The sequence below is a fragment of the Triticum dicoccoides genome, chromosome 7A (genome assembly GCF_002162155.2).
Source record: "Triticum dicoccoides isolate Atlit2015 ecotype Zavitan chromosome 7A, WEW_v2.0, whole genome shotgun sequence".
NCBI classification, from domain to species: domain Eukaryota; kingdom Viridiplantae; phylum Streptophyta; class Magnoliopsida; order Poales; family Poaceae; genus Triticum; species Triticum dicoccoides.
Genome location: NC_041392.1, coordinates 172,725,236 through 172,749,657, shown reverse-complemented (window position 1 = coordinate 172,749,657; position 24,422 = coordinate 172,725,236). Strand labels below are relative to the sequence as shown.

General features: G+C 45.1%; 1 protein-coding gene across 1 annotated transcript in view; it reads right to left on the bottom strand.

Annotated features, from left to right (window-relative positions):
* Positions 1 to 23,638, bottom strand: part of LOC119333347 (flavonol 4'-sulfotransferase-like) — a 26,680-nt gene extending 3,042 nt beyond the window's left edge. Inside the window, exon 1 of the mRNA XM_037606272.1 lies at positions 23,620 to 23,638. Within this exon, the coding sequence (XP_037462169.1) occupies positions 23,620 to 23,638 (19 nt within the window). The remainder of the gene's footprint in view (positions 1 to 23,619) is intronic.
* Between the last annotated feature and the right edge of the window lie 784 nt (positions 23,639 to 24,422).

The following is a 24,422-nucleotide window of genomic DNA, read 5'->3' as shown; positions in this document are numbered from 1 at the left end:
GTGAGCAGGGTGCCGGCGCGTGCGTCCATGGGTGCGGGTCGCCGGCGCTGGCGCACGCGGGGCTTTGGAGGGGGAGAAGAAGAGCGCGCAGCGCGAGCATCGAGTGTGCCGCGTGCGGAAGCGGGCGCCGCAAATACACCGCGCGAGGTACCGCTTCCACGCGCGCGCCCAACTGCTTATACCGCGCGCGTGGCTATTGCGCGCCCACTGAAGCCATCCGCCAGGTTGCGCGCGCGCTAAAACGGGCGATTTTACGGCGCGACGCCTGTTTAACACACCTGTTGGAGATGCTCTTAGAAAGTGTGCTTCTAGCCAACCTAGGAGACGCATGCATTGGTGCATGAAGAATGCACTCAACATTAGAGAGGTAGTAGACGTCCCTAGGGCCCCTCCTCACCTACTAACCGTTGTGGCTTTGCAACGGCATGCGTAAAGACGTTCAACCCAGCTTGCTGGAGCTCCGGGATGCCTTCCACTGCCTCGACGCTGGATAGGTTCTCCATATTTAAAACTTGGAAAACGTCGTAGTGACCCAAACTGCCAGCGTCCATGTCCAGGCTGTTGGATTTGGTCCCGCATCGGTTGTGGAGGCATAACACAATTTATAAGGGCGGGAGTGTCTGATGCGGCTTAAAACTACGTCGGTATTTTCTTAAAGAAAAATGGATGATGCAGCACAACGGTTGTAGATATTTTCCTCAGATATGAAACTAAGGTTATCGAACTAGGAGAACCAAGCAACACAACGTAAACAGCACCCGCACATAGATAACAAATCCTCGCAACCCGACGTGTTAAAGGGGGCTGTCAATCCCTTCCGGGTATAACGCCTCAAGATAGGCAAACGGATGTGAGATAAATTGTAGTAGATTGATAGATCAAACGCCAAATAAAATAAATAAGAATAAATTGCAGCAAGGTATTTTTGTATTTTTCGTTTAATAGATCTGAAAATAAAAGTAAAGGAAAATAAATCGCAAAGACAAATAATATGAGAAAGAGACTCGGGGGCGTATGTTTCACTAGTGGCTTCTCTCGAGAAAAATAGCAAACGGTGGGTGAACAAATTACTGTTGGGCAATTGATAGAACTTCAAATAATCATGACGATATACAGACAATGATCATTACATAGGCATCACGTCCAAGATTAGTAGATCGACTCCTGCCTGCATCTACTACTATTACTCGCCTGTATCTACTACTATCACTCCACACATCGACTGCTATCCAGCATGCATCTAGTGTATTAAGTTCATGAAGAAACGAGGTAATGCAATAAGAATGATGACATGATGTAGACAAGATCTATCTATCTATCTAGAGATAGACCCCATTGTTTTATCCTTAGTAGCAACGATACATACGTGTCGGTTCCCCTTCTGTCACTGGGATCAAGCACCGTAAGATCGAACCCACTACAAAGCACCTCTTCCCATTGCAAAATAAATAGATCTAGTTGGCCAAACAAATCGAAAAAGAAATACGAGGCTATAAGAGATCATGCATAAAATAGATCAAAGAAACTCAAATACTTTCATGGATATAAAAAGATAGATCTGATCATAAACCCAAAGTTCATTGATCCCAACAAACACACCACAAAAGAGTTACATCATATGGATCTCCAAGAGACCATCGTATTGAGAATTCAAAGAGAGAGAGAGAGAGAGAGAAAGCCATCTACCTACTAACTACGGACCCAAAGGTCTACAAAGAACTGAAGGAAATATGCCCTAGAGGCAATAATAAAGTTATTATTTATTTCCTTATATCATGATAAATGTTTATTATTCATGCTAGAATTGTATTAACCGGAAACATAATACATGTGTGAATACATAGACAAACAGAGTGTCACTAGTATGCCTCTACTTAACTAGCTCGTTAATCAAAGATGGTTATGTTTCCTAACCATGAACAAAGAGTTGTTATTTGATTAACGAGATCACATCATTAGTTGAATGATCTGATTGACATGACCCATTCCATTAGCTTAGCACCCAATCGTTTAGTATGTTGCTATTGCTTTTCTTCATGACTTATACATGTTCCTATGACTATGAGATTATGCAACTCCCATTTACCGGAGGAACACTTTGTGTGCTACCAAATGTCACAACGTAAATGGGTGATTATAAAGGAGCTCTACATGTGTCTCCAATGGTAGATGTTGGGTTGGCGTATTTCGAGATTAGGATTTGTCACTCCGATTGTCGGAGAGGTATCTCTGGGCCCTCTCGGTAATGCACATCACATAAGCCTTGCAAGCATTACAACTAATATGTTAGTTGTGAGATGATGTATTACGGAACGAGTAAAGAGACTTGCCGGTAACGAGATTGAGCTAGGTATTGGATACCGACGATCGAATCTCGGGCCAGTAACATACCAATGACAAAGGGAACAACGTATGTTGTTATGCGGTCTGACCGATAAAGATCTTCGTAAAATATGTAGGAGCCAATATGGGCATCCAGGTCCCGCTATTAGTTATTGACCGGAGACGTGTCTCGGTCATGTCTACATTGTTCTCGAACCCGTAGGGTCCGTACGCTTAAGGTTCGATGACAGTTATATTATGAGTTTATGCATTTTGATGTACTGATGGTTGTTCAGAGTCCCGGATGTGATCACGGACATGACGAGAAGTCTCGAAATGGTCGAGACATAAAGATTGATATATTGGAAGCCTATGTTTGGATATCGGAAGTGTTCCGGGTGAAATCGGGATTTTACCGGAGTACCGGGAGGTTACCGGAACCCCCCGGGAGCTATATGGGCCTTAGTGGGCTTTAGTGGAAAGGAGAAAGGGGCAGCCCAAGGTGGCTGTGCACCTCCCCCCTTCCCCTAGTCCTATTAGGACTAGGAGAGGTGGCCGCCCCCCTCTCTCTCTTTCCCCCCTCAAGGAATCCTATTCCAACTAGGATTGGGTGGGGGGGAATCCTACTCCCAGAGGGAGTAGGACTCTCCTGGCGCGCCCTCCCTTGGCCGGCCAGCCTCCCCCCTCTAGTACTTTATATACTGAGGTAGAGGCACCCTAGAACACACAAGTTGATCCACGTGATCTATTCCTTAGCCATGTGCGGTGCCCCCAGCCACCATATTCCTCGATAATACTATAGCGGAGTTTAGGCGAAGCCCTGCTGCTGTAGTGCATCAAGATCGTCACCACGCCGTCGTGCTGACGGAACTCTTCCCCGACACTTTGCTGGATCGGAGTCCGGGGATCGTCATCGAGCTGAACGTGTGCTCGAACTCGGAGGTGCCGTAGTTTCGGTGCTTGATCGGTTGGATCGTGAAGACGTACAACTACTTCCTCTATGTTGCGTCAACGCTTCCGTAGTCGGTCTGCGTGGGTACGTAGACAACACTCTCCCCTCTCGTTCCTATGCATCACATGATCTTGCGTGTGCGTAGGAAATTTTTGAAATTACTACGAAACCCAACAGTGGCATCCGAGCCTAGGTTATTTATGTTGATGTTATATGCACGAGTAGAACACAAGTGAGTTGTGGGCGATATAAGTCATACTGCCTACCAGCATGTCATACTTTGGTTCGGCGGCATTGTTGGACGAGACGACCCGGACCAACATTACGTGTACGCTTACGCGAGACCGGTTCCCCCGACGTGCTTTGCACATAGGTGGCTTGCGGGCGACTGTCTCTCCAACTTTAGTTGAACCAAGTGTGGCTACGCCCGGTCCTTGCGAAGGTTAAAACGGAGTCTATTTGACAAACTATCGTTGTGGTTTTGATGCGTAGGTGAGATTGGTTCTTTCTTAAGCCCGTAGCAGCCACGTAAAACTTGCAACAACAAAGTAGAGGACGTCTAACTTGTTTTTGCAGGGCATGTTGTGATGTGATATGGTCAATGCATGATGCTGAATTTTATTGTATGAGATGATCATGTTTTGTAACCGAGTTATCGGCAACTGGCAGGAGCCATATGGTTGTCGCTTTATTGTATGCAATGCAATCGCGATGTAATGCTTTACTTTATTACTAAACGGTAGTGATAGTCGTGGAAGCATAAGATTGGCGAGACGACAACTATGCTACGATGGAGATCAAGGTGTCGCACCGGTGACGATGGTGATCATGACGGTGCTTCGGAGATGGAGATCACAAGCACAAGATGATGATGGCCATATCATATCACTTATATTGATTGCATGTGATGTTTATCTTTTTATGCATCTTATCTTGCTTTGATTGACGGTAGCATTATAAGATGATCTCTCACTAAATTATCAAGAAGTGTTCTCCCTGAGTATGCACCGTTGCCAAAGTTCGTCGTGCCCAGACACCCCGTGATGATCGGGTGTGATAAGCTCTACGTCCATCTACAACGGGTGCAAGCCAGTTTTGCACACGCGGAATACTCAGGTTAAACTTGACGAGCCTAGCATATGCAGATATGGCCTCGGAACATGGAGACCGAAAGGTCGAGCGTGAATCATATAGTAGATATGATCAACATAACAATGTTCACCATTGAAAACTACTCCATCTCACGTGATGATCGGTTATGGTTTAGTTGATTTGGATCACGTAATCACTTAGAAGATTAGAGGGATGTCTATCTAAGTGGGAGTTCTTAAGTAATTTGATTAATTGAACTTAAACTTATCATGAACTTACTACCTGATAGTATCTTGCTTGTTTATGTTGATTGTAGATAGATGGCTCGTGATGTTGTTCTGTTGAATTTTAATGCGTTCCTTGAGAAAGCAAAGTTGAAAGATGATGGTAGCAATTATACGGACTGGGTCCGTAACTTGAGGATTATCCTCATTGCTGCTCAAAAGAATTACGTCCTGGAAGCACCGCTGGGTGCCAGGCCTGCTGCTGGAGCAACACCAGATGTTATGAACGTCTGGCAGAGCAAAGCTGATGACTACTCGATAGTTCAGTGTGCCATGCTTTACGGCTTAGAATCGGGACTTCAATGACGTCATGAACGTCATGGAGCATATGAGATGTTCCAGGAGTTGAAGTTAATATTTCAAGAAAATGCCCGGATTGAGAGATATGAAGTCTCCAATAAGTTCTATAGCTGCAAGATGGAGGAGAACAGTTCTGTCAGTGAGCATATACTCAAAATGTCTGGGTATAATAATCACTTGATTCAATTGGGAGTTAATCCTCCGGATGATTGCGTCATTGACAGAATTCTCCAATCACTGCCACCAAGCTACAAGAGCTTCGTGATGAACTATAATATGCAAGGGATGAACAAGACTATTCCCGAGCTCTTCGTAATGCTGAAAGCTGCGGAGGTAGAAATCAAGAAGGAGCATCAAGTGTTGATGGTTAACAAGACCACTAGTTTCAAGAAAAAGGGCAAAGGAAAGAAGAAGGGGAACTTCAAGAAGAACAGCAAGCAAGTTGCTGCTCAGGAGAAGAAACCCAAGTCTGGACCTAAGCCTGAAACTGAGTGCTTCTACTGCAAGCAGACTGGTCACTGGAAGCGGAACTGCCCCAAATATTTGGCGGATAAGAAGGATGGCAAGGTGAACAAAGGTATATGTGATATACATGTTATTGATGTGTACCTTACTAGAGCTCGCAGTAGCACCTGGGTATTTGATACTGGCTCTGTTGCTAATATTTGCAACTCGAAACAGGGACTACGGAATAAGCGGGCACTGGCAAAGGACGAGGTGACGATGCGCGTGGGAAACGGTTCCAAAGTCGATGTAATCGCGGTCGGCACGCTACCGCTACATCTACCTGGGATTAATATTAGACCTAAATAATTGTTATTTGGTGCCAGCGTTGAGCATGAACATTATATCTGGATCTTGTTTAATGCGAGACGGTTATTCATTTAAATCAGAGAATAATGGTTGTTCTATTTATATGAGTAATATCTTTTATGGTCATGCACCCTTGAAGAGTGGTCTATTCTTGTTGAATCTCGATAGTAGTAACACACATATTCATAATGTTGAAGCCAAAAGATGCAGAGTTGATAATGAGAGTGCAACTTATTTGTGGCACTGTCATTTAGGTCATATCGGTGTAAAGCGCATGAAGAAACTCCATACTGATGGACTTTTGGAACCACTTGATTATGAATCACTTGGTACTTGCGAACCGTGCCTCATGGGCAAGATGACTAAAACACCGTTCTCCGGTACTATGGAGAGAGCAACAGATTTGTTGGAAATCATACATACCGATGTATGTGGTCCGATGAATATTGAGGCTCGTGGCGGATATCATTATTTTCTCACCTTCACAGATGATTTAAGCAGATATGGGTATATCTACTTAATGAAACATAAATCTGAAACATTTGAAAAGTTCAAAGAATTTCAGAGTGAAGTTGAAAATCATCGTAACAAGAAAATAAAGTTTCTACGATCTGATCATGGAGGAGAATATTTGAGTTACGAGTTTGGTGTACATTTGAAAAATTGTGGAATAGTTTCGCAACTCACGCCACCCGGAACACCACAGCGTAATGATGTGTCCGAACGTCGTAATCGTACTTTACTAGATATGGTGCGATCTATGATGTCTCTTACTGATTTACCGCTGTCGTTTTGGGGTTATGCTTTAGAGACGGCCGCATTCACGTTAAATAGGGCACCATCAAAATCCGTTGCGACGACGCCTTATGAACTGTGGTTTGGTAAGAAACCAAAGTTGTCGTTTCTTAAAGTTTGGGGCTGCGATGCTTATGTGAAAAAGCTTCAACGTGATAAGCTCGAACCCAAATCGGAGAAATGTGTCTTCATAGGATACCCAAAGGTGACTGTTGGGTACACCTTCTATCACAGATCCGAAGGCAAGACATTCGTTGCTAAGAATGCATCCTTTCTAGAGAAGGAGTTTCTCTCGAAAGAAGTGAGTGGGAGGAAAGTAGAACTTGACGAGGTAACTGTACCTGCTCCTTTATTGGAGAGTAGTACATCACAGAAATCTGTTTCTGCGACACCTACACCAATAAGTGAGGAAGCTAATGATGATGATCATGAAACTTCAGATCAAGATACTACTGAACCTCGTAGATCAACCAGAGTAAGATCCGCGCCAGAGTGGTACGGTAATCCTGTTCTGGAAATCATGCTACTAGATCATGATGAACCTATGAACTATGAAGAAGCGATGGTGAGCCCAGATTCCGCAAAGTGGCTTGAAGCCATGAAATCTGAGATGGGATCCATGTATGAGAACAAAGTATGGACTTTGGTTGACTTGCCCGATGATCGGCAAGCAATTGAGAATAAATGGATCTTTAAGAAGAAGACTGACGCTGATGGTAATGTTACTGTCTACAAAGCTCGACTTGTCGCGAAAGGTTTTCGACAAGTTCAAGGGGTTGACTACGATGAGACCTTCTCACCCGTAGCGATGCTTAAGTCTGTCCGAATCATGTTAGCAATTGCCGCATTTTATGATTATGAAATTTGGCAGATGGATGTCAAAACTGCATTCCTGAATGGATTTCTGGAAGAAGAGTTGTATATGATGCAACCGGAAGGTTTTGTCGATCCAAAGGGAGCTAACAAAGTGTGCAAGCTCCAGCTATCCATTTATGGACTGGTGCAAGCCTCTCGGAGTTGGAATAAACGTTTTGATAGTGTGATCAAAGCATTTGGTTTTATACAGACTTTCGGAGAAGCCTGTATTTATAAGAAAGTGAGTGGGAGCTCTGTAGCATTTCGGATATTATATGTGGATGACATATTGCTGATTGGAAATGATATAGAATTTCTGGATAGCATAAAGGGATACTTGAATAAGAGTTTTTCAATGAAAGACCTCGGTGAAGCTGCTTACATATTAGGCATAAAGATCTATAGAGATAGATCAAGACGCTTAATTGGACTTTCACAAAGCACATACCTTGACAAGATTTTGAAGAAGTTCAAAATGGATCAAGCAAAGAAAGGGTTCTTGCCTGTGTTACAAGGTGTGAAGTTGAGTCAGACTCAATGCCCGACCACTGCAGAAGATAGAGAGAAAATGAAAGATGTTCCCTATGTTTCAGCCATAGGCTCTATCATGTATGCAATGCTGTGTACCAGACCCGATGTGTGCCTTGCTATAAGTTTAGCAGGAAGGTACCAAAGTAATCCAGGAGTGGACCACTGGACAGCGGTCAAGAACATCCTGAAATACCTGAAAAGGACTAAGGATATGTTTCTCGTATATGGAGGTGACAAAGAGCTCACCGTAAAAGGTTACGTTGATGCAAGCTTTGACACTGATCCGGACGATTCTAAATCGCAAACCGGATATGTGTTTACATTAAACGGTGGAGCTGTCAGTTGGTGCAGTTCTAAACAAAGCGTCGTAGCGGGATCTACATGTGAAGCGGAGTACATAGCTGCTTCGGAAGCAGCAAATGAAGGAGTCTGGATGAAGGAGTTCATATCCGACCTAGGTGTCATACCTAGTGCATCGGGTCCAATGAAAATCTTTTGTGACAATACTGGTGCAATTGCCTTGGCAAAGGAATCCAGATTTCACAAAAGGACCAAACACATCAAGAGACACTTCAATTCCATCCGGGATCTAGTCCAGGTGGGAGACATAGAAATTTGCAAGATACATACGGATCTGAATGTTGCAGACCCATTGACTAAGCCTCTTCCATGAGCAAAACATGATCAACACCAAAGCTCCATGGGTGTTAGAATCATTACAGTGTAATCTAGATTATTGACTCTAGTGCAAGTGGGAGACTGAAGGAAATATGCCCTAGAGGCAATAATAAAGTTATTATTTATTTCCTTATATCATGATAAATGTTTATTATTCATGCTAGAATTGTATTAACCGGAAACATAATACATGTGTGAATACATAGACAAACAGAGTGTCACTAGTTTGCCTCTACTTGACTAGCTCGTTAATCAAAGATGGTTATGTTTCCTAACCATGAACAAAGAGTTGTTATTTGATTAATGAGATCACATCATTAGTTGAATGATCTGATTGACATGACCCATTCCATTAGCTTAGCACCCGATCGTTTAGTATGTTGCTATTGCTTTTCTTCATGACTTATACATGTTCCTATGACTATGAGATTATGCAACTCCCGTTTACCGGAGGAACACTTTGTGTGCTACCAAATGTCACAACGTAAATGGGTGATTATAAAGGAGCTCTACAGGTGTCTCCAATGGTAGATGTTGGGTTGGCGTATTTCGAGATTAGGATTTGTCACTCCGATTGTCGGAGAGGTATCTCTGGGCCCTCTCGGTAATGCACATCACATAAGCCTTGCAAGCATTACAACTAATATGTTAGTTGTGAGATGATGTATTACGGAACGAGTAAAGAGACTTGCCGGTAACGAGATTGAGCTAGGTATTGGATACCGACGATCGAATCTCGGGCAAGTAACATACCGATGACAAAGGGAACAACGTATGTTGTTATGCAGTCTGACCGATAAAGATCTTCGTAGAATATGTAGGAGCCAATATGGGCATCCAGGTCCCGCTATTGGTTATTGACCGGAGACGTGTCTCGGTCATGTCTACATTGTTCTCGAACCCGTAGGGTCCGCACGCTTAAGGTTACGATGACAGTTATATTATGAGTTTATGCATTTTGATGTACCGAAGGTTGTTCGGAGTCCCGGATGTGATCATGGACATGACGAGGAGTCTCGAAATGGTCGAGACATAAAGATTGATATATTGGAAGCCTATGTTTGGATATCGGAAGTGTTCCGGGTGAAATCGGGATTTTACCGGAGTACCGGGAGGTTACCGGAACCCCCCGGGAGCTATATGGGCCTTAGTGGGCTTTAGTGGAAAGGAGAAAGGGGCAGCCCAAGGTGGCTGTGCACCTCCCCCCTTCCCCTAGTCCTATTAGGACTAGGAGAGGTGGCCGGCCCCCTCTCTCTCTTTCCCCCCTCAAGGAATCCTATTCCAACTAGGATTGGGGGGGGGGGGATCCTACTCCCAGAGGGAGTAGGACTCTCCTGGCGCACCCTCCCTTGGCCGGCCAGCCTCCCCCCTCTAGTCCTTTATATACTAAGGTAGAGGCACCCTAGAACACACAAGTTGATCCACGTGATCTATTCCTTAGCCGTGTGCGGTGCCCCCAGCCACCATATTCCTCGATAATACTGTAGCGGAGTTTAGGCGAAGCCCTGCTGCTGTAGTGCGTCAAGATCGTCACCACGCTGTCGTGCTGACGGAACTCTTCCCCGACACTTTGCTAGATCGGAGTCCGGGGATCGTCATCGAGCTGAACGTGTGCTCGAACTCGGAGGTGCCGTAGTTTCGGTGCTTGATCGGTTGGATCGTGAAGACGTACAACTACTTCCTCTATGTTGCGTCAACGCTTCCGCAGTCGGTCTACGTGGGTACGTAGACAACACTCTCCCCTCTCGTTGTTATGCATCACATGATCTTGCGTGTGCATAGGAAATTTTTGAAATTACTACGAAACCCAACAAGAACTACTCACGCATCATCGGAGAGGCACCAATGGAGGTGGTGAACCCCATCCGAGATGGTGTCTAGATTGGATCTGGTGGTTCTGGACTCTGCGGCGGATGGATGAATATTTCATCGACTCCCTTAGGGTTTTGGGAATATTGGGGCATTTATAGAGTAAATAGGCGGTCCGGGAGGCACCCTAGGTGGGCACAACCCACCAGGGCACGCCTGGGCCTCCTGGCGCGCCCCGATGGGTTGTTCTCTCCTCGGAGCACCCCTAGGCGCAGCCAGGGCCCATTATGTGTCTTCTGGTCAAAAAAAAATCTCCGTAAAGTTTTGTGGCATTTGGACTCCGTTTGGTATTGATTTTCCGCGATGTAAAAAATCATGGAAAAAACAGCAACAGGCACTTGGCACTATGTCAATAAGTTAGTACCAAAAAATGAAATAAAATGACTATAAAATGATTATAAAACATTCAAGATTGATAATATACCAACATGGAACAATAAAAATTTATAGATACATTGGAGACGTATCAGCATCCCCAAGCTTAACTCCTACTCGTCCTCAAGTAGGTAAGTGATAAAAACAGAATTTTTATGTGGAATGCTGCCTAACATGTCATATCATATTCTTTCTTTATAGCATGGAAATTTGGACTTTTATATTGTTCAAAGTAATACTCTAGTTTTGACATGATAATTTAAATACTCAAGTATATCAACAAGCTACCATGTCTTTCAAAATATCAACGTTGAAACAAGTTATCCCTAGCCCATTATGCTCAATCATTGATCCATTCATGAAACACACTCGCATATTAGCTACACCCAATACTCAAGTACGGTCATATTGTCTCCTAGTTGGTGCTTTTATAAGAGAAGATGAAGACTCAAATTCAAAATAAAAATTGCATAAAGTAAAAGAAAGGCCCTTTGTAGAGGGAAGTAGGGATTTGTAGAGGTCCTAGAGCTCAAATCGAAAAACTTAGAGATAAAAACATTTTGGCAGGTGTATCCTTCCCACCAACGAAAACGACTTAGAGTTCCCAACACTTTCCATGCTTAGATATATCATAGGCGGTTCCCAAACAGAAAATAAACTTTATTCCTTTTCAACAATACTTTCACTTTCCATGGCTAGCCGTATCCACGGTTGCCCTCCATACCAACACTTTCCAAGGAATTTATTATTTGGCAACACAAAGTAAATTCAGTTTTCATTTCGGGACTGGGCATTGCTACCTCTTGAGCACTGCGTTGGTTTTCCCTTGAAGAGGAAAGGGTGATGCAGCAAAGTAGCGTAAGTATTTCCCTCAGTTTTTGAGAACCAATGTATCAATCCAGTAGGAGGCCACACGCAAGTCCCTCGTACTACACAAACAAATAAGAACCTCGCAACCAACGTGATAAAAGGGTTGTCAATCCCTTCACGGTCACTTACGGGAGTGAGATCTGATAGAGATGATAAGATAATATTTTTGGTATTTTTATGGCAAAGATTAAAAGTAAAGGTTGCAAAATAAAAGGTAATTGAAATAGCTTGTTGACGGAAGATTAATATAATGGAGAATAGACCCAGGGGCCATAGGTTTCACTAGTGGCTTCTCTCAAGATAGCATAAGTATTATGATGGGTGAACAAATTACTGTCGAGCAATTGATAGAAAAGCGAATGATTATGAGATCTAGGCATGATCATGTATATAGGCATCACGTCCGTGACAAGTAGACCGACTCCTGCCTGCATCTACTACTATTACTCCACACATCGACCGCTATCCAGCATGCATCTAGAGTATTAAGTTCATAAGAACAGAGTAACGCATTAGGTAATATGACATGATGTAGAGTGATAAACTCAAGCAATATGATATAATCCTCATCTTTTTATCCCCGATGGCAACAATACAATACATGTCGTTTCCCTTTCTGTCACTGGGATCGAGCACCGCAAGATTGAACCCATAGCTAAGCACTGCTCCCATTGCAAAGAAAGATCAATCTAGTAGGCCAAACCAAACTGATAATTTGAAGAGACTTGCAAAGATAACCAATCATACATAAACGATTTTAGAGAAGAGTCAAATATTGTTCATAGATAGACTTGATCATAAACCCACAATTCATCGGATCTCGACAAACACGCCGCAAAAAGATTTAAATAAAATAGATCTCCAAGAAAATTGAGGAGAACTTTGTATTGAGATCCAAAGAGAGAGAAGAAGCCATCTAGCTAATAACTATGGACCCGAAGGTATGAAGTAAACTACTCACACATTATCGGAGGGGCCATGGAGTTGATGTAGAGGCCCCCCGTGATCAATGCCCCCTCCGGTGGAGCTCCGGAAAAGGCCCCAATATGGGATCTCTTAGGTACAGAAGGTTGTGGCAGTGGAAATAGGGTTTCGTGGTGCTCCTGGATGTTTTCAGGGTATATGAGTATATATAGGAGGAAGAAGTAGGTCGGTTGAGCCACCAGGGGCCCACGAGGGGGAGGGCGCGCCCATGGGGTAGGCGCGCCCCCTGCTTCGTGGCCTCCTCGGTTGTTTCTTGACGTCCACTCCAAGTCCTCTGGATCACGTTTGTTCCAAAAAGCATGTTCCCGAAGGTTTCATTCCGTTTGGACTCCGTTTGATATTCCTTTTCTGCGAAACACTGAAATAGGAAAAAAACAGCAATTTGCACTGGGTCTTGGGTTAATAGGTTAGTCCCAAAAATAATATAGAAGTGTATAATAAAGCCCATTAAACATCCAAAACAGAATATATAATAGCATGGAACAATAAAAAATTATACATACGTTGGAGACGTATCAAGCATCCCCAAGCTTAATTCCTGCTCGTCCTCGAGTAGGTAAATGATAAAAACAGAATTTTTGATGTGGAATGCTTTCTAGCATATTCTTCAATGTAATTTTCTCTATTGTGGCATGAATGTTCAGATCCGAAAGATTCAAGATAAAATTTCAATGTTGACATAAAAATAATAATACTCCAAGTATGCTAACCAAGCAATTATGTCTTATCAAAATAACATAGCCAAAGAAAGCTTATCCCTACAAAATCATATAGTTTGGCCATGCCACATTTTCGTCACACAAAATGCTCTCATCATGCACAACACTGATGTCAAGCCAAGCAATTGTTTCATACATAGCCTTTTCAAACTCTTTCAACTTTTACGCAATATATGAGCGCGAGCCATGGACATAGCACTATGGGTGGAATAGAATATAATGATTGAGGTTGTGTGAGAAGACAAAAAGGGAGAAAGTCTCACATTGACGCGGCTAATCAATGGGCTATGGAGATGCCCACCGATTGATGCCAATGCAAGGAGTAGGGATTACCATGCAACAAATGCACTAGAGCTATAAATATATGATAGCTCATCAAAGAAACTAAGTGGGTGTGCATCCAACTTGCTTGCTCATGAAGACCAAGGGCATTTAAGGAATCCCATCATTGGAATATACAAGCCAAGTTCTATAATGAAAAATTCGCACTAGTATATGAAAGTGACAAACTCTCTATCATGAAGATCATGGTTCTACTTTGAAGCACAAGTGTGGAAAAAGGATAGTAACATTGTCCCTTCTCTCTTTTTCTCTCATTTTTTATTTGGGCCTTCCTTTCTCTCTTTTTTATGGCCTCTTTTTTTTGTCCGGAGTCTCATCCCGACTTGTGGGGGAATCATAGTCTCCATCATCCTTTCCTCACATGGGACAATGCTCTAATGATGATCATCACAATTTTTTTATTTACAACTCAAGAATTAGAACTCGACACTTAGAACAAAATATGACTCTATGTGAATGCCTCTAGCGGTGTACTGGGATATGCGATGAATCAAGACTGACATGTATGAAAAATTAAGCATTGTGGCTTTGCCACAAATACGATGTTAACTACATGATCATGCAAGGCAATATGACAATGATGATGCGTGTCATAATAAATGGAACGGTGGAAAGTTGCATGGCAATATATCTCGGAATGGCTATGGAAATGCCATAATAGGTAGGTATGATGGCTGTTTTGAGGAAGATATAAGGAGGCTTATGTGTGATAGAGTGTATCATATCACGGGGTTTAGATGTACCGGTGAAGTTTGCACCAACTCTCAAGGTGAGAAAGGGCAATGCATGGTGTTGGGGATATTACTACTGAACATAAACCGGTCAGGAGTAGCCAGATTAACTCCATGAAGATTAGAAGCCCATGAAGACGTAAGGATGGTGGCGCTTTACGAAGGCCCAAGGTCCAAATGCGAGTTAAGGCCTGTACATGTAAACCGACTTTCCCATGTAACTTGCATTGTAAGATAGGAAGGATAGAGACCGAGCCGGACACGTTTATGATCCGGCCTCGGGACCCTATAAACCGGCGGGCGTCAACCTATGTATACAAAGGGACGACCCGACAACGGTTTAGGGACAACACATAACAACTCGAGAGCCAGGCAAGCGGATTCGCTCCCTGGTCATCGAAACCCCAGTAATACCAAACACAACTAGACATAGGCTTTTACCTTCATCAAAGGGGCCGAACTAGTATAAAAACCCTCATGTCCCTTGTCCGGTTTAACCCCTTTAAGCTAACCCATAGCGATGGCTCCACGACTAAGTCCTTTCACGAGGACATCTGCCGTGACAAACCCACGATAGTTGGCGCCCACCGTGGAGCTATCACACGATGGTTTCGAGTTCTTGAAGGGCAGCTTCGAAGGACTCAAGGTATACGCTGTGGGCCGGAAGACAAAGAGTCGTTGCGGCAAGCTCTACATCGACCATGCAGGGTAGGGTCCCGAGGCCAGTTCGATGCAATATGGGTACCGGGTCCCCTTTGGTGGAATTCACGTCTTCATCGGCAAGGTCAGCGAACCGGGCCCTGAGCCAGACACCTGCACCGACATCATCGAGGCGGCTCAGCGTGCATGCCCTGCCCCGGTTCAGCCCGCAGCAAGGCATGTTTTCGTAGGTGTCATCCATGGAGCAGAGTATGAGGATGGACCAACATCTGATGGAGAAACCCTTATCCGTTCCTATGACGAGTCTTCAACCGGAGAAACCGAGTCCCTGTATCAACTGTAGGATGGCCGGATTAGCGGAGGTTCCGATGGCAACAGTATTCCGGACCTCCTCGATCTGTCAAACCGGGTTGCGGTCTTCATGGCCGGTATACAACCAGCGCAACACTCTTCTGCCGCCGCGGCAATGCTCTCCGGTTCAGCAACAACAATGCAGGCGGGAGCAGGGGGCTCAGCATCGCCTCCGGCTCAGGTTTTGTCTGATTTATTCGACGCCTTGGCAACATTGCTGGCAGCAGAGGTGGAAGCAGCAAACTGGGATCAGCACAACGCGGAGATTGCAAAGGTGAAGAATCAGATAACTCAGGCTAAAGCGGACCTGGCAGCAGAGAACGCCAGGACGGCTACAGAATGGGCCGAGTTAGAAGCTCGGGCCTACCGGCTTAGGCTGGATCAGAATGCTTCAGATGATGTCATGAGGAGGAGATACCAGTCGCACCTCCCGCTGGGCTATGAACCGAGAAATCTCTTCAACACGCCAGGAGCAGGAACAAGTAACCAACCAGTGGTAAACCGGACAGAGGCACCGGGAACCGGAGCGCCGGTTCAGCCGCGCACGATGAACCTGCCTCGTCAGAACAACATTGTGCCGCAGTATGTTCCGATGCCCCCGGGGCATTACTCCAACCCGTTGGATAACATTATGGCCGCCGCTTCACGATTGGCAGCCCTCCCAACTGACGGCGAGTCACCAGTGGCGATTGAGACATGACGGGCCAGAGAGCTCCTTCAAACAGCTTTAAACCAGCAACAGGCTTATTCGCATAGTCGCGAGAGGATTCATTCCACCCCCCGTCCGAGTCGGAGCTACGGCAAGCACATTGAGGTTGAACCGGCCGTATCAAGCAGTGCACGTCACCGTAACTCACCGCGAGGGCACAACCCGACAGGTGGTGGTGCTAATGCGCATGATGTGGTGGATCATGGTCGTGCACGTCAAGAAGCCGAGTTAGTAGCTCTGCACATCGCTTGTCAAACTACTCCGGTTTGCCCTACCGCCTCAGTGGAGCCAGGCATGGTCTTCAGTTCTTTAGGTGTGTTGTGTCTTACCCCCACTTTGTGTAATGTACGACTGCCCAAGGATTTTAAAGGCCCTCGTAAGGTGCCCAATTACATCGCCGATTTACAACCGGAGTTATGGGTGGAGAGTTATGAGATGGCGATGGAGATGTTGGACGTGGATGAAGCGGTGTGTGCTAAATACTTCACCATGGTGTTGGAGGGGACAGCTCGAACTTGGTTAAAGAGCTTACCAGCTATCTCTGTCGGGTCATGGGCTGAGTTAAAACACCGGTTTATCCAGAATTTCAAAGATACATGTAAGCAGCCTATGTCAATTGTGGACCTAGCCGCTTGTGTTCAAGAGGAGGGGGAGTCTATGACGCATTGGGTGAAGCGAGTCTCGGCTATTTTGCATTCATCAGACCACATTAATGCAGATACAAAATTTTTGATGTTGGAGGGCAACTGCCGGTTTATGCAATTAAAACTGAAGCCAGGGAGGCTCAAGCGTCACTGCAATGATATGTCAACCCTTATGGCTGCTTTGGTGACATACGTCGATTCAGATAGTACCAAAGACCCCGAGTCTGAGGATGACAAAATGGGGAAAGGGAAAAAGAACGGCAATAACAAGGGGCAGCAGCACAATCCGGCAGGTCATGGGAATAATGGTAAGCGCAAGGCAGACAATAGTTTGGACTTTGTGGCTAACACCAATGCTCAGGACAACGGTCAGCGTCGTAAGGGTAAACAGTCCCAGAGGGGCGGAGGGTCAGGCCCCAATCTGGAGCGCCTGTTAAATCAACCTTGTCCGAAGCACGGATCGAAGGAAAGGCCATCTTCACATCTTTGGAAGGATTGTTTCATTATGCGGGAGTTCAAGAATTCCAATATGTTTCAATATGACAATGGCCCGCCCGACGGTTCAGGAGGCGGTTTTCATGGGCCGGGTTATGGAGGTGGCAGCTCCGGTTCAGGATTCCAAGGCAATCAAACCAGACATGGCCACCAAGGGAACCAGGGCAATCAAGGAGGTTATAACCATCAGGGGAATTAGTAGCAGCAGCAGACGGGTTATCAGAGCAATCCATAGCAGTTGAATAGCGGGCAGTATCATGTCTTTACCACTAGCTTGTGTAAACGCGATCAGAAGCTTCACGAGAGGGCCGTAAACTCTGTTGAACCGGCAGTGCCTCAGTATTTGCGCTGGTCTGAGCAACCCATTTTATGGAGTCGAGAGGATCGCCCACGCCGGGTTGATAATCGGGTCATCTGGCCTTAGTGGTGGCACCTCAAGTTGGGGGGGGGGTATAAGTTCACCAAGGTGCTTATGGATGGGGGAAGCAGTATCAATATTCTTTATTATGATACCTTCCGCCGTATGGGGTTGACAGATAAGAATCTTAAACCGTCGAACACCATTTTTCATGGTGTGGTGCCCGGTAAGTCTGCGTATCCAGTGGGCAAGATAGCCCTAGAGGTGGCTTTTGGAGATGATCATGATTCAAGGTCAGAAACATTGACTTTTGAGGTGGTGAAAATCAAGAGTCCGTATCATGCCCTGTTCGGGCGTTCGGCTTATGCTAAGTTCATGGCGAGGCCGTGTTATGTTTATTTACAACTTAAGATGCTGGGTCACAAGGGGACCATCACAGTAGATGGGAGCAGGAAGATCACTTTCGAGTGTGAAGAGGGTGATGCGGCTTACGCTGAGTTGGTTTGTGCCACAGAGGAGCTAAAGTTTTATAAAGACAAGGTTGATCCGGCCGACATGACTTCTTTGAAAAAACCAACTACAGAGCATGATCCGGCGTTGAAGTTTAAATCGGCCACAGACACTAAGATGGTTGATTTTGTTGCTGGCGATTCATCCAAGCAGTTTAGTATTAGCGCTAACCTGGATCCCAAATAGGAAAGCGCGCTCATCGAGTTCATCCGTGAGAACTGGGACATCTTTGCATGGAAGCCTTCTGACATGCCGGGTGTACCGAGGGAGCTCGCTGAGCACACACTTATTATAGATCCTAAGTTTAAACTAGCCAGGCAGTTTCTCCGCCGCTTCAATGAAGAAAGGCGTAAGGCTATTGGTGAGGAGGTAGCTCGGCTGTTGGCCGCAGGGTTTATTGTGGAGGTTTTTCACCCGGAGTGGCTGGCTAATCCGGTGCTGGTTCTTAAGAGAAACGGCACTTGGCGTATGTGTGTGGACTACACAGATTTGAATAAGGCTTGTCCAGCAGATCCCTTCGCCCTCCCTCATATTGATCAGATTATTGATGCTACGGCGGGTTGTGACCGTTTGTGTTTTTTGGATGCTTACTCTGGTTATCATCAGATCAAAATGGCAGTTAAGGACCAAGAGAAAACAACTTTTATAACTCCCTTTGGAGCCTTCTGCTATGTCTCCATACCCTTTGGGCTCAAGAGTGCCCAGGCGACTTATCAACGCTGTGTTCAGAATTGTCTTCATAAGCAGATAGGGCGCAATGTTCATGCATATGTGGATGATATTGTGGTGAAGTCCAGGAAGGAGGAAACATTGATAGATGACTTAAGAGAGACTTTTGACAACCTCCGGGTTTATAAGATGATGCTTAATCCAGACAAATGTGTCTTTGGTGTTCCGGCAAAAAAGCTTTTGGGGTTTTTTGGTGTCTAACAGGGGCATCGAGGCTAATCCAGAAAAAATTTCAGCTATCATGTCCCTGGCTAAACCGGCATGTATCAATGACGTTCAACGTTTAGCAGGCCGGATTGCGGCTTTGAGCCGCTTTATGAGTTGTCTTGGCGAGAAAGCTATCCCTTTATATCAGATGTTAAAGAAAACATATGACTTTGTCTGGAGCGACGCAGCTGCTAAAGCGTTTGAGGATTTGAAGAGACAGTTAGCTGAACCGCCTGTTCTTGCGGCTCCGGTCGATGAAGAGCCTTTACTGCTATATGTGGCTGCTAATGCCCGGGCTGTCAGTGTGGCTATAGTTGTGGAGCGCAAGGAGGCTGGAAAGGAGTATCTAGTTCAACGGTCAGTTTATTATATCAGTGAGGTGCTTATCGAATCAAAGCAGAGGTATCCGCATTGGCAGAACCTGGTGTATGGAGTTTTTATGGCAAGCCGGAAGCTCAAGCACTATTTTCAGGGTCATTGTATCACAATGGTTAGTTCAGACCCTTTGGGAGATATCATACAAAACAGAGAGGCGACTGGCCGGATTGCCAAGTGGGCTATTGAGCTTGGACCTCACAGGCTCAATATACACCTCGCACAGCGATTAAATCTCAAGCACTCATGGACTTCATCAATGATTGGACAGAGTTGCAGGCACCAGAGGAAAATCCAGACAACACTTATTGGACTATTCACTTTGATGGATCCAGGCAATTGGAGGGCTCGGGGGCTGGAGTCATATTAACTTCCCCACGAGGTGACAAGTTTTGTTATGTTCTTCGCTTAATGTTCCCTTGCACTAACAATGCAGCTGAGTATGAGGCCTTACTCCACGGTCTTCGAATGGCTAAGCAGATGAACTTAAGCCGGGTTAAGTGCTTCAGTGACTCGGACCTGGTGGCTCAACAGGTGTCTGGCACTTGGGATTCTAAGGACCCACTCATGGCTGCATATCGACGAGAGGTGGAGATAGTGGTTGGTCATTTCAAGGGTTATCAAGTTGACCATATAGACCAGAGAAAGAATGAAGCATCGGACGCTTTAAGTCGCCTAGGCTCTCAGTGTAAACCGGTCCCTCCTAATGTCTTCCTCGACGTACTACATAATCCGTCGGTCAAGATACCAACAGAGGAGGAGTTGGCTATTCCTGACCCGGAGGCCAAGTTGGTGGCGGCTTTGCATGTTACACCGAATTGGACAGTCCCGTACTTGGCTTACATGAACTGGGGCGAGTTACCGGAGGATGAAACCTTGGCCCAGCAGATAATCCAGCGATCCAAGTCAATGACCATTATCAATGGGGAGTTACATCGTTACAACGTTACATGAGCAATTCAGCGTTGCGTGTCTCCTCAAGAGGGTTGTGACATTTTGCGAGAAATCCACAAAGGAGATTGTGGTCACCACGCCGGTTCAAAATCCTTGGTGGCTAAGGCTTTTCGTCATGGCTTCTACTGGTTGAGGGCTCATGCTGATGCAGAAGATTTAGTAAAGAGGTGTGACGGTTGTCAGAAGTTTGCACGTCGCGCCCATGTTCCGGCTAAGGAGTTGAGAATGATTCCAATCACTTGGCCGTTTGCAACTTGGGGGCTCGATATGGTTGGACCCTTTAAGAGATCCAAGGACAAAAAGACCCACCTGTTGGTGGCAGTTCACAAGTTTACCAAGTGGGTAGAGGCAGAGCCAGTCAGTAAGTGTGATGCAGCCACGACGGTTCAATTCATCAAGAAGGTGATCTTCTGTTTTGGTTTTCCACACAGCATTATCACGGATAATGGTACTAATCTGTCTAAGGGTGAGATGGAGGAATTTTGTCAACGTGAGCACATCCGGCTTGATGTAGCGTCAGTGGCTCACCCGCAGTGTAATGTTCAAGCAGAGAGGGAAAATCAAGAAATTTTGAGAGCTATCAAACCCCGGCTTATGGTTCCTTTAAAGCGGACACCGGGTTGTTGGGTGGAGGAGTTACCTTCTGTGTTATGGAGTATCAACACCACACCAAATAGATCGACGGGTTATACACCTTTCTTCATGGTTTATAGAGCAGAGGCGGTTCTCCCTAGTGACATCCGTCATGACTCACCCCGTGTGGTGGCTTACGTTGAAGCTGATAATGAGAAGGCACGTCAGGACTCACTGGACCTGTTAGATGAGGAGCGTGATCTCGCAGCGGCACGTTCGGCGATTTATCAACAAGATCTTCGGCGTTATCACAGCCGCCGGGTTAAAACCAGAACTTTTCAAGAGGGTGATCTGGTGCTCTGGCTCATCCAGGATCAAACTGATATGCACAAGTTATCCCCACCTTGGGAAGGACCTTTTGTGGTCAGCAAAAACCTACACAACGGGTCATACTACCTTATTGATGTTCGAGAGCACAAAGACTCACGTAAATCGGAGGAGGAGACGAAGTGGCCGTGGAATATAGCCCTTCTTCGGCCTTACTATACTTGAGCCACAGGCTCTTCTTATGTACATACTTATGACAATGTATATATTATATAATAAACCGGAGCCTCGGCTAAAGCGGGGTCTCTGTTCTTTTTTACGTCATGTGTGGTTCCATGGGGGCTTCTACTGACAAAGTGGTGTTTTTTTAACCCGGCCATAAGGCCACACAGATATAAAGGGAATCACTAGGGGGCTTGGTCGTATTCGAACCATAGCTACACCTCTTGATCGGTTTAAAACCAAAAAGGTATATCACTAGGGGGCTTGGTTGTCTGCACACCATAGCTACACCTCTTGATAGGCTTAAAGCCAAAAGGAAATTATGTGGAACCAAAGAGAGTTTGTTGCATCAAGCACAACTCAAACATAGGTAACCACTAAGCATAGCTCAAATATTACCTGGGGGCTCCTTGCTTCTCAAAGAACAACGAGCTTGCACCCTTGTAATAGGCTATCAAGCCAGGCTTGGAAGCTAGGTGTATTCACCTAAAACCCCGGGTTACCCTGCCTTTTTAAGTAAGCCACTCCGTCCAGGTAAACCTGGTATGACCCATCGAACGTTTGACAAGTCAACCTCATAGACCCTGAACTTGTCAAAGTTCAAACGGTGATTGGTTAAAGATTGAGGTCCATCTTAAGAGGCTTTGATAAGGGATTTATGAATATTTCTGATAAACTGGTGTTTATTACAACCCGGCGTGGCTTTCAACGCTCAGTTGTCAGTACATGATCAGTTTTAAACCGGCAGTAAATTGCTCCGGTCTGGTTTTGGCTACAGGTCACCAGCATTAAACATACAATCCGGTGGTAATCATCACCCGATATGGTTTTTATATGAACCGGTAAGAGGGAAAGGAGTCATCAACCCTACACATGGGTATTTTTACTCCTACTATACCAATAGTTGGTCAGCCAATGAAGATATATCACAGGTATCATTTATTTTATATCTGGTTAATACAAATCTTGGTTATCCATCCAAGTTATGTATATATTTTTTGGGCATCATGACCCGTCCAGTGGTAAACCACTAGGACACTTTCAAGTTCTTATATGAAGGAATACAAATCATAATGGACTATGCATAAATAGATCCCAAAGGCAGGACAAGTTTTCAGTATCTAGCAAAACAAACATGCTCGATGGCATGGCAGATAAGGTGTTCATGCTATCCTATTACAAGGCGCTTTCAATACCCCAAATTGAATAAGTGTTTTCAAAGGAGGGGTAGACTGCAGCTGGTAAACCGGCCACCGGTTTAGGATTCCTTATCGGGACGGCTTGACGATTGAGGGTCATCTTGCGCGGTCACATTCTCTTCATCCCTCCCCAGACGCTGGAAATCAACCATTGACCAATCAATTTCGGTTAAGGCTTGAAAAACGGCCTCTTCATGAATGAGGTTGGAGGGGTCAATGTCAGGAGCGTAAGTATGCTTACGGATTGGCAGCACAAGATCTTCAACATTATGAATTAGCGCGGGCTGTCTTTTTCCCTTAGCATCATAAACCAGTTGAAAATGAGATAGATCGGTATCCTCCGCCAGTTTGCTTGCTATCGGCCACATCTCCTTTGTCAGCCTTTGGATATCGTCGTTATTGAAGTCTGAGCCGTCTTCTTTCACACCAGGATAGCCTTTGATGATATCTGCCGGTTCAAGATCCGGAATCCACACCTTGGCCCGGATTAGCGCGGTCAGCGCACCTGACCTTGCGGCCGATCTCTTCAGTTCATTGATCTGGGCAGGCAGCATGGCCAACTTTTCGATAGTTTCTTTTATCAGCGATGGCGGAGGCTTGTTATAAGCTACAGTGCAAATGGCTCCTTGCTATCTAGAGAACAGCTGTTCTATCAAAGGTATAGGCCGCTTTATGCTTCATCCGCATGTCAGCGCCCAGATGAGCAATGCGGGTCCCTGTCATGGTTAAACATCAGTAAACCGGTCATTGATAAGATATTATGAATTAGACAAACTGCATGAGAGGGTACTTACCAAACACAGCAGAAGTCATGGCGTTAGTCTGCCGCTTTAAGCCGGTCAGTTCTTCAACCACCGGTTTCAGGGCTGCCTCTGCGTCCTCGGCCTTCTTTGTTAAACCGGCCTTTTCTATCTCCTAGTCTGCACACTCTTTGTTAAAGGTTTCTTTCAGTTTTTCCATAGCTGCTAGGGCATTGGTCAGCTCTTCTTTGGCTTTGGAAGCCTCTGCTTGCTGAGATTTAACATTCTCTTGAAGGTCCATGGTTTGAGCATCCTTTTTACTCAGCTCAGCCTACAAAGGTGAGATATATCATGAAAACAGGTTATGAAGTACCAAGCATATAACAAGTTATGCACTTTGTACTTGGGGGCTAATGCCTATTTGCTCTATCATCAACATATTTTTCACAAGTCTCAAGTACAATGCAAGCATTATCCTTAACACTTGGGGGCTAATGTACATCTGTTCAAAGTTGACGCATTGATTCAAAGACCCGGTTTACCTTGGAAAGATAAACCGGCCCTTGGGGGATACACCGATGAAAGCTACAGGAATACAATGATAAAGTACCGTTTTGTTTCCAAAGATCACTTGACATATGGAGGATCAGCATGCAAAAATTGAGATATTACAAAGTCCTGATTTATGATTGTTATCATAAACTGGCCCTTGGGGGCTACTTGCGTTGATATTTACAAATTGGATTTACGAAAGGGGAAGTGATGAAAATACCTCATAGCGCTCCTTCATCAGGTTCACCAAACCGGCTTCATAATCATGGTTTGAGTGCAGACGGTTTAGAAAACCAGACTGGAGT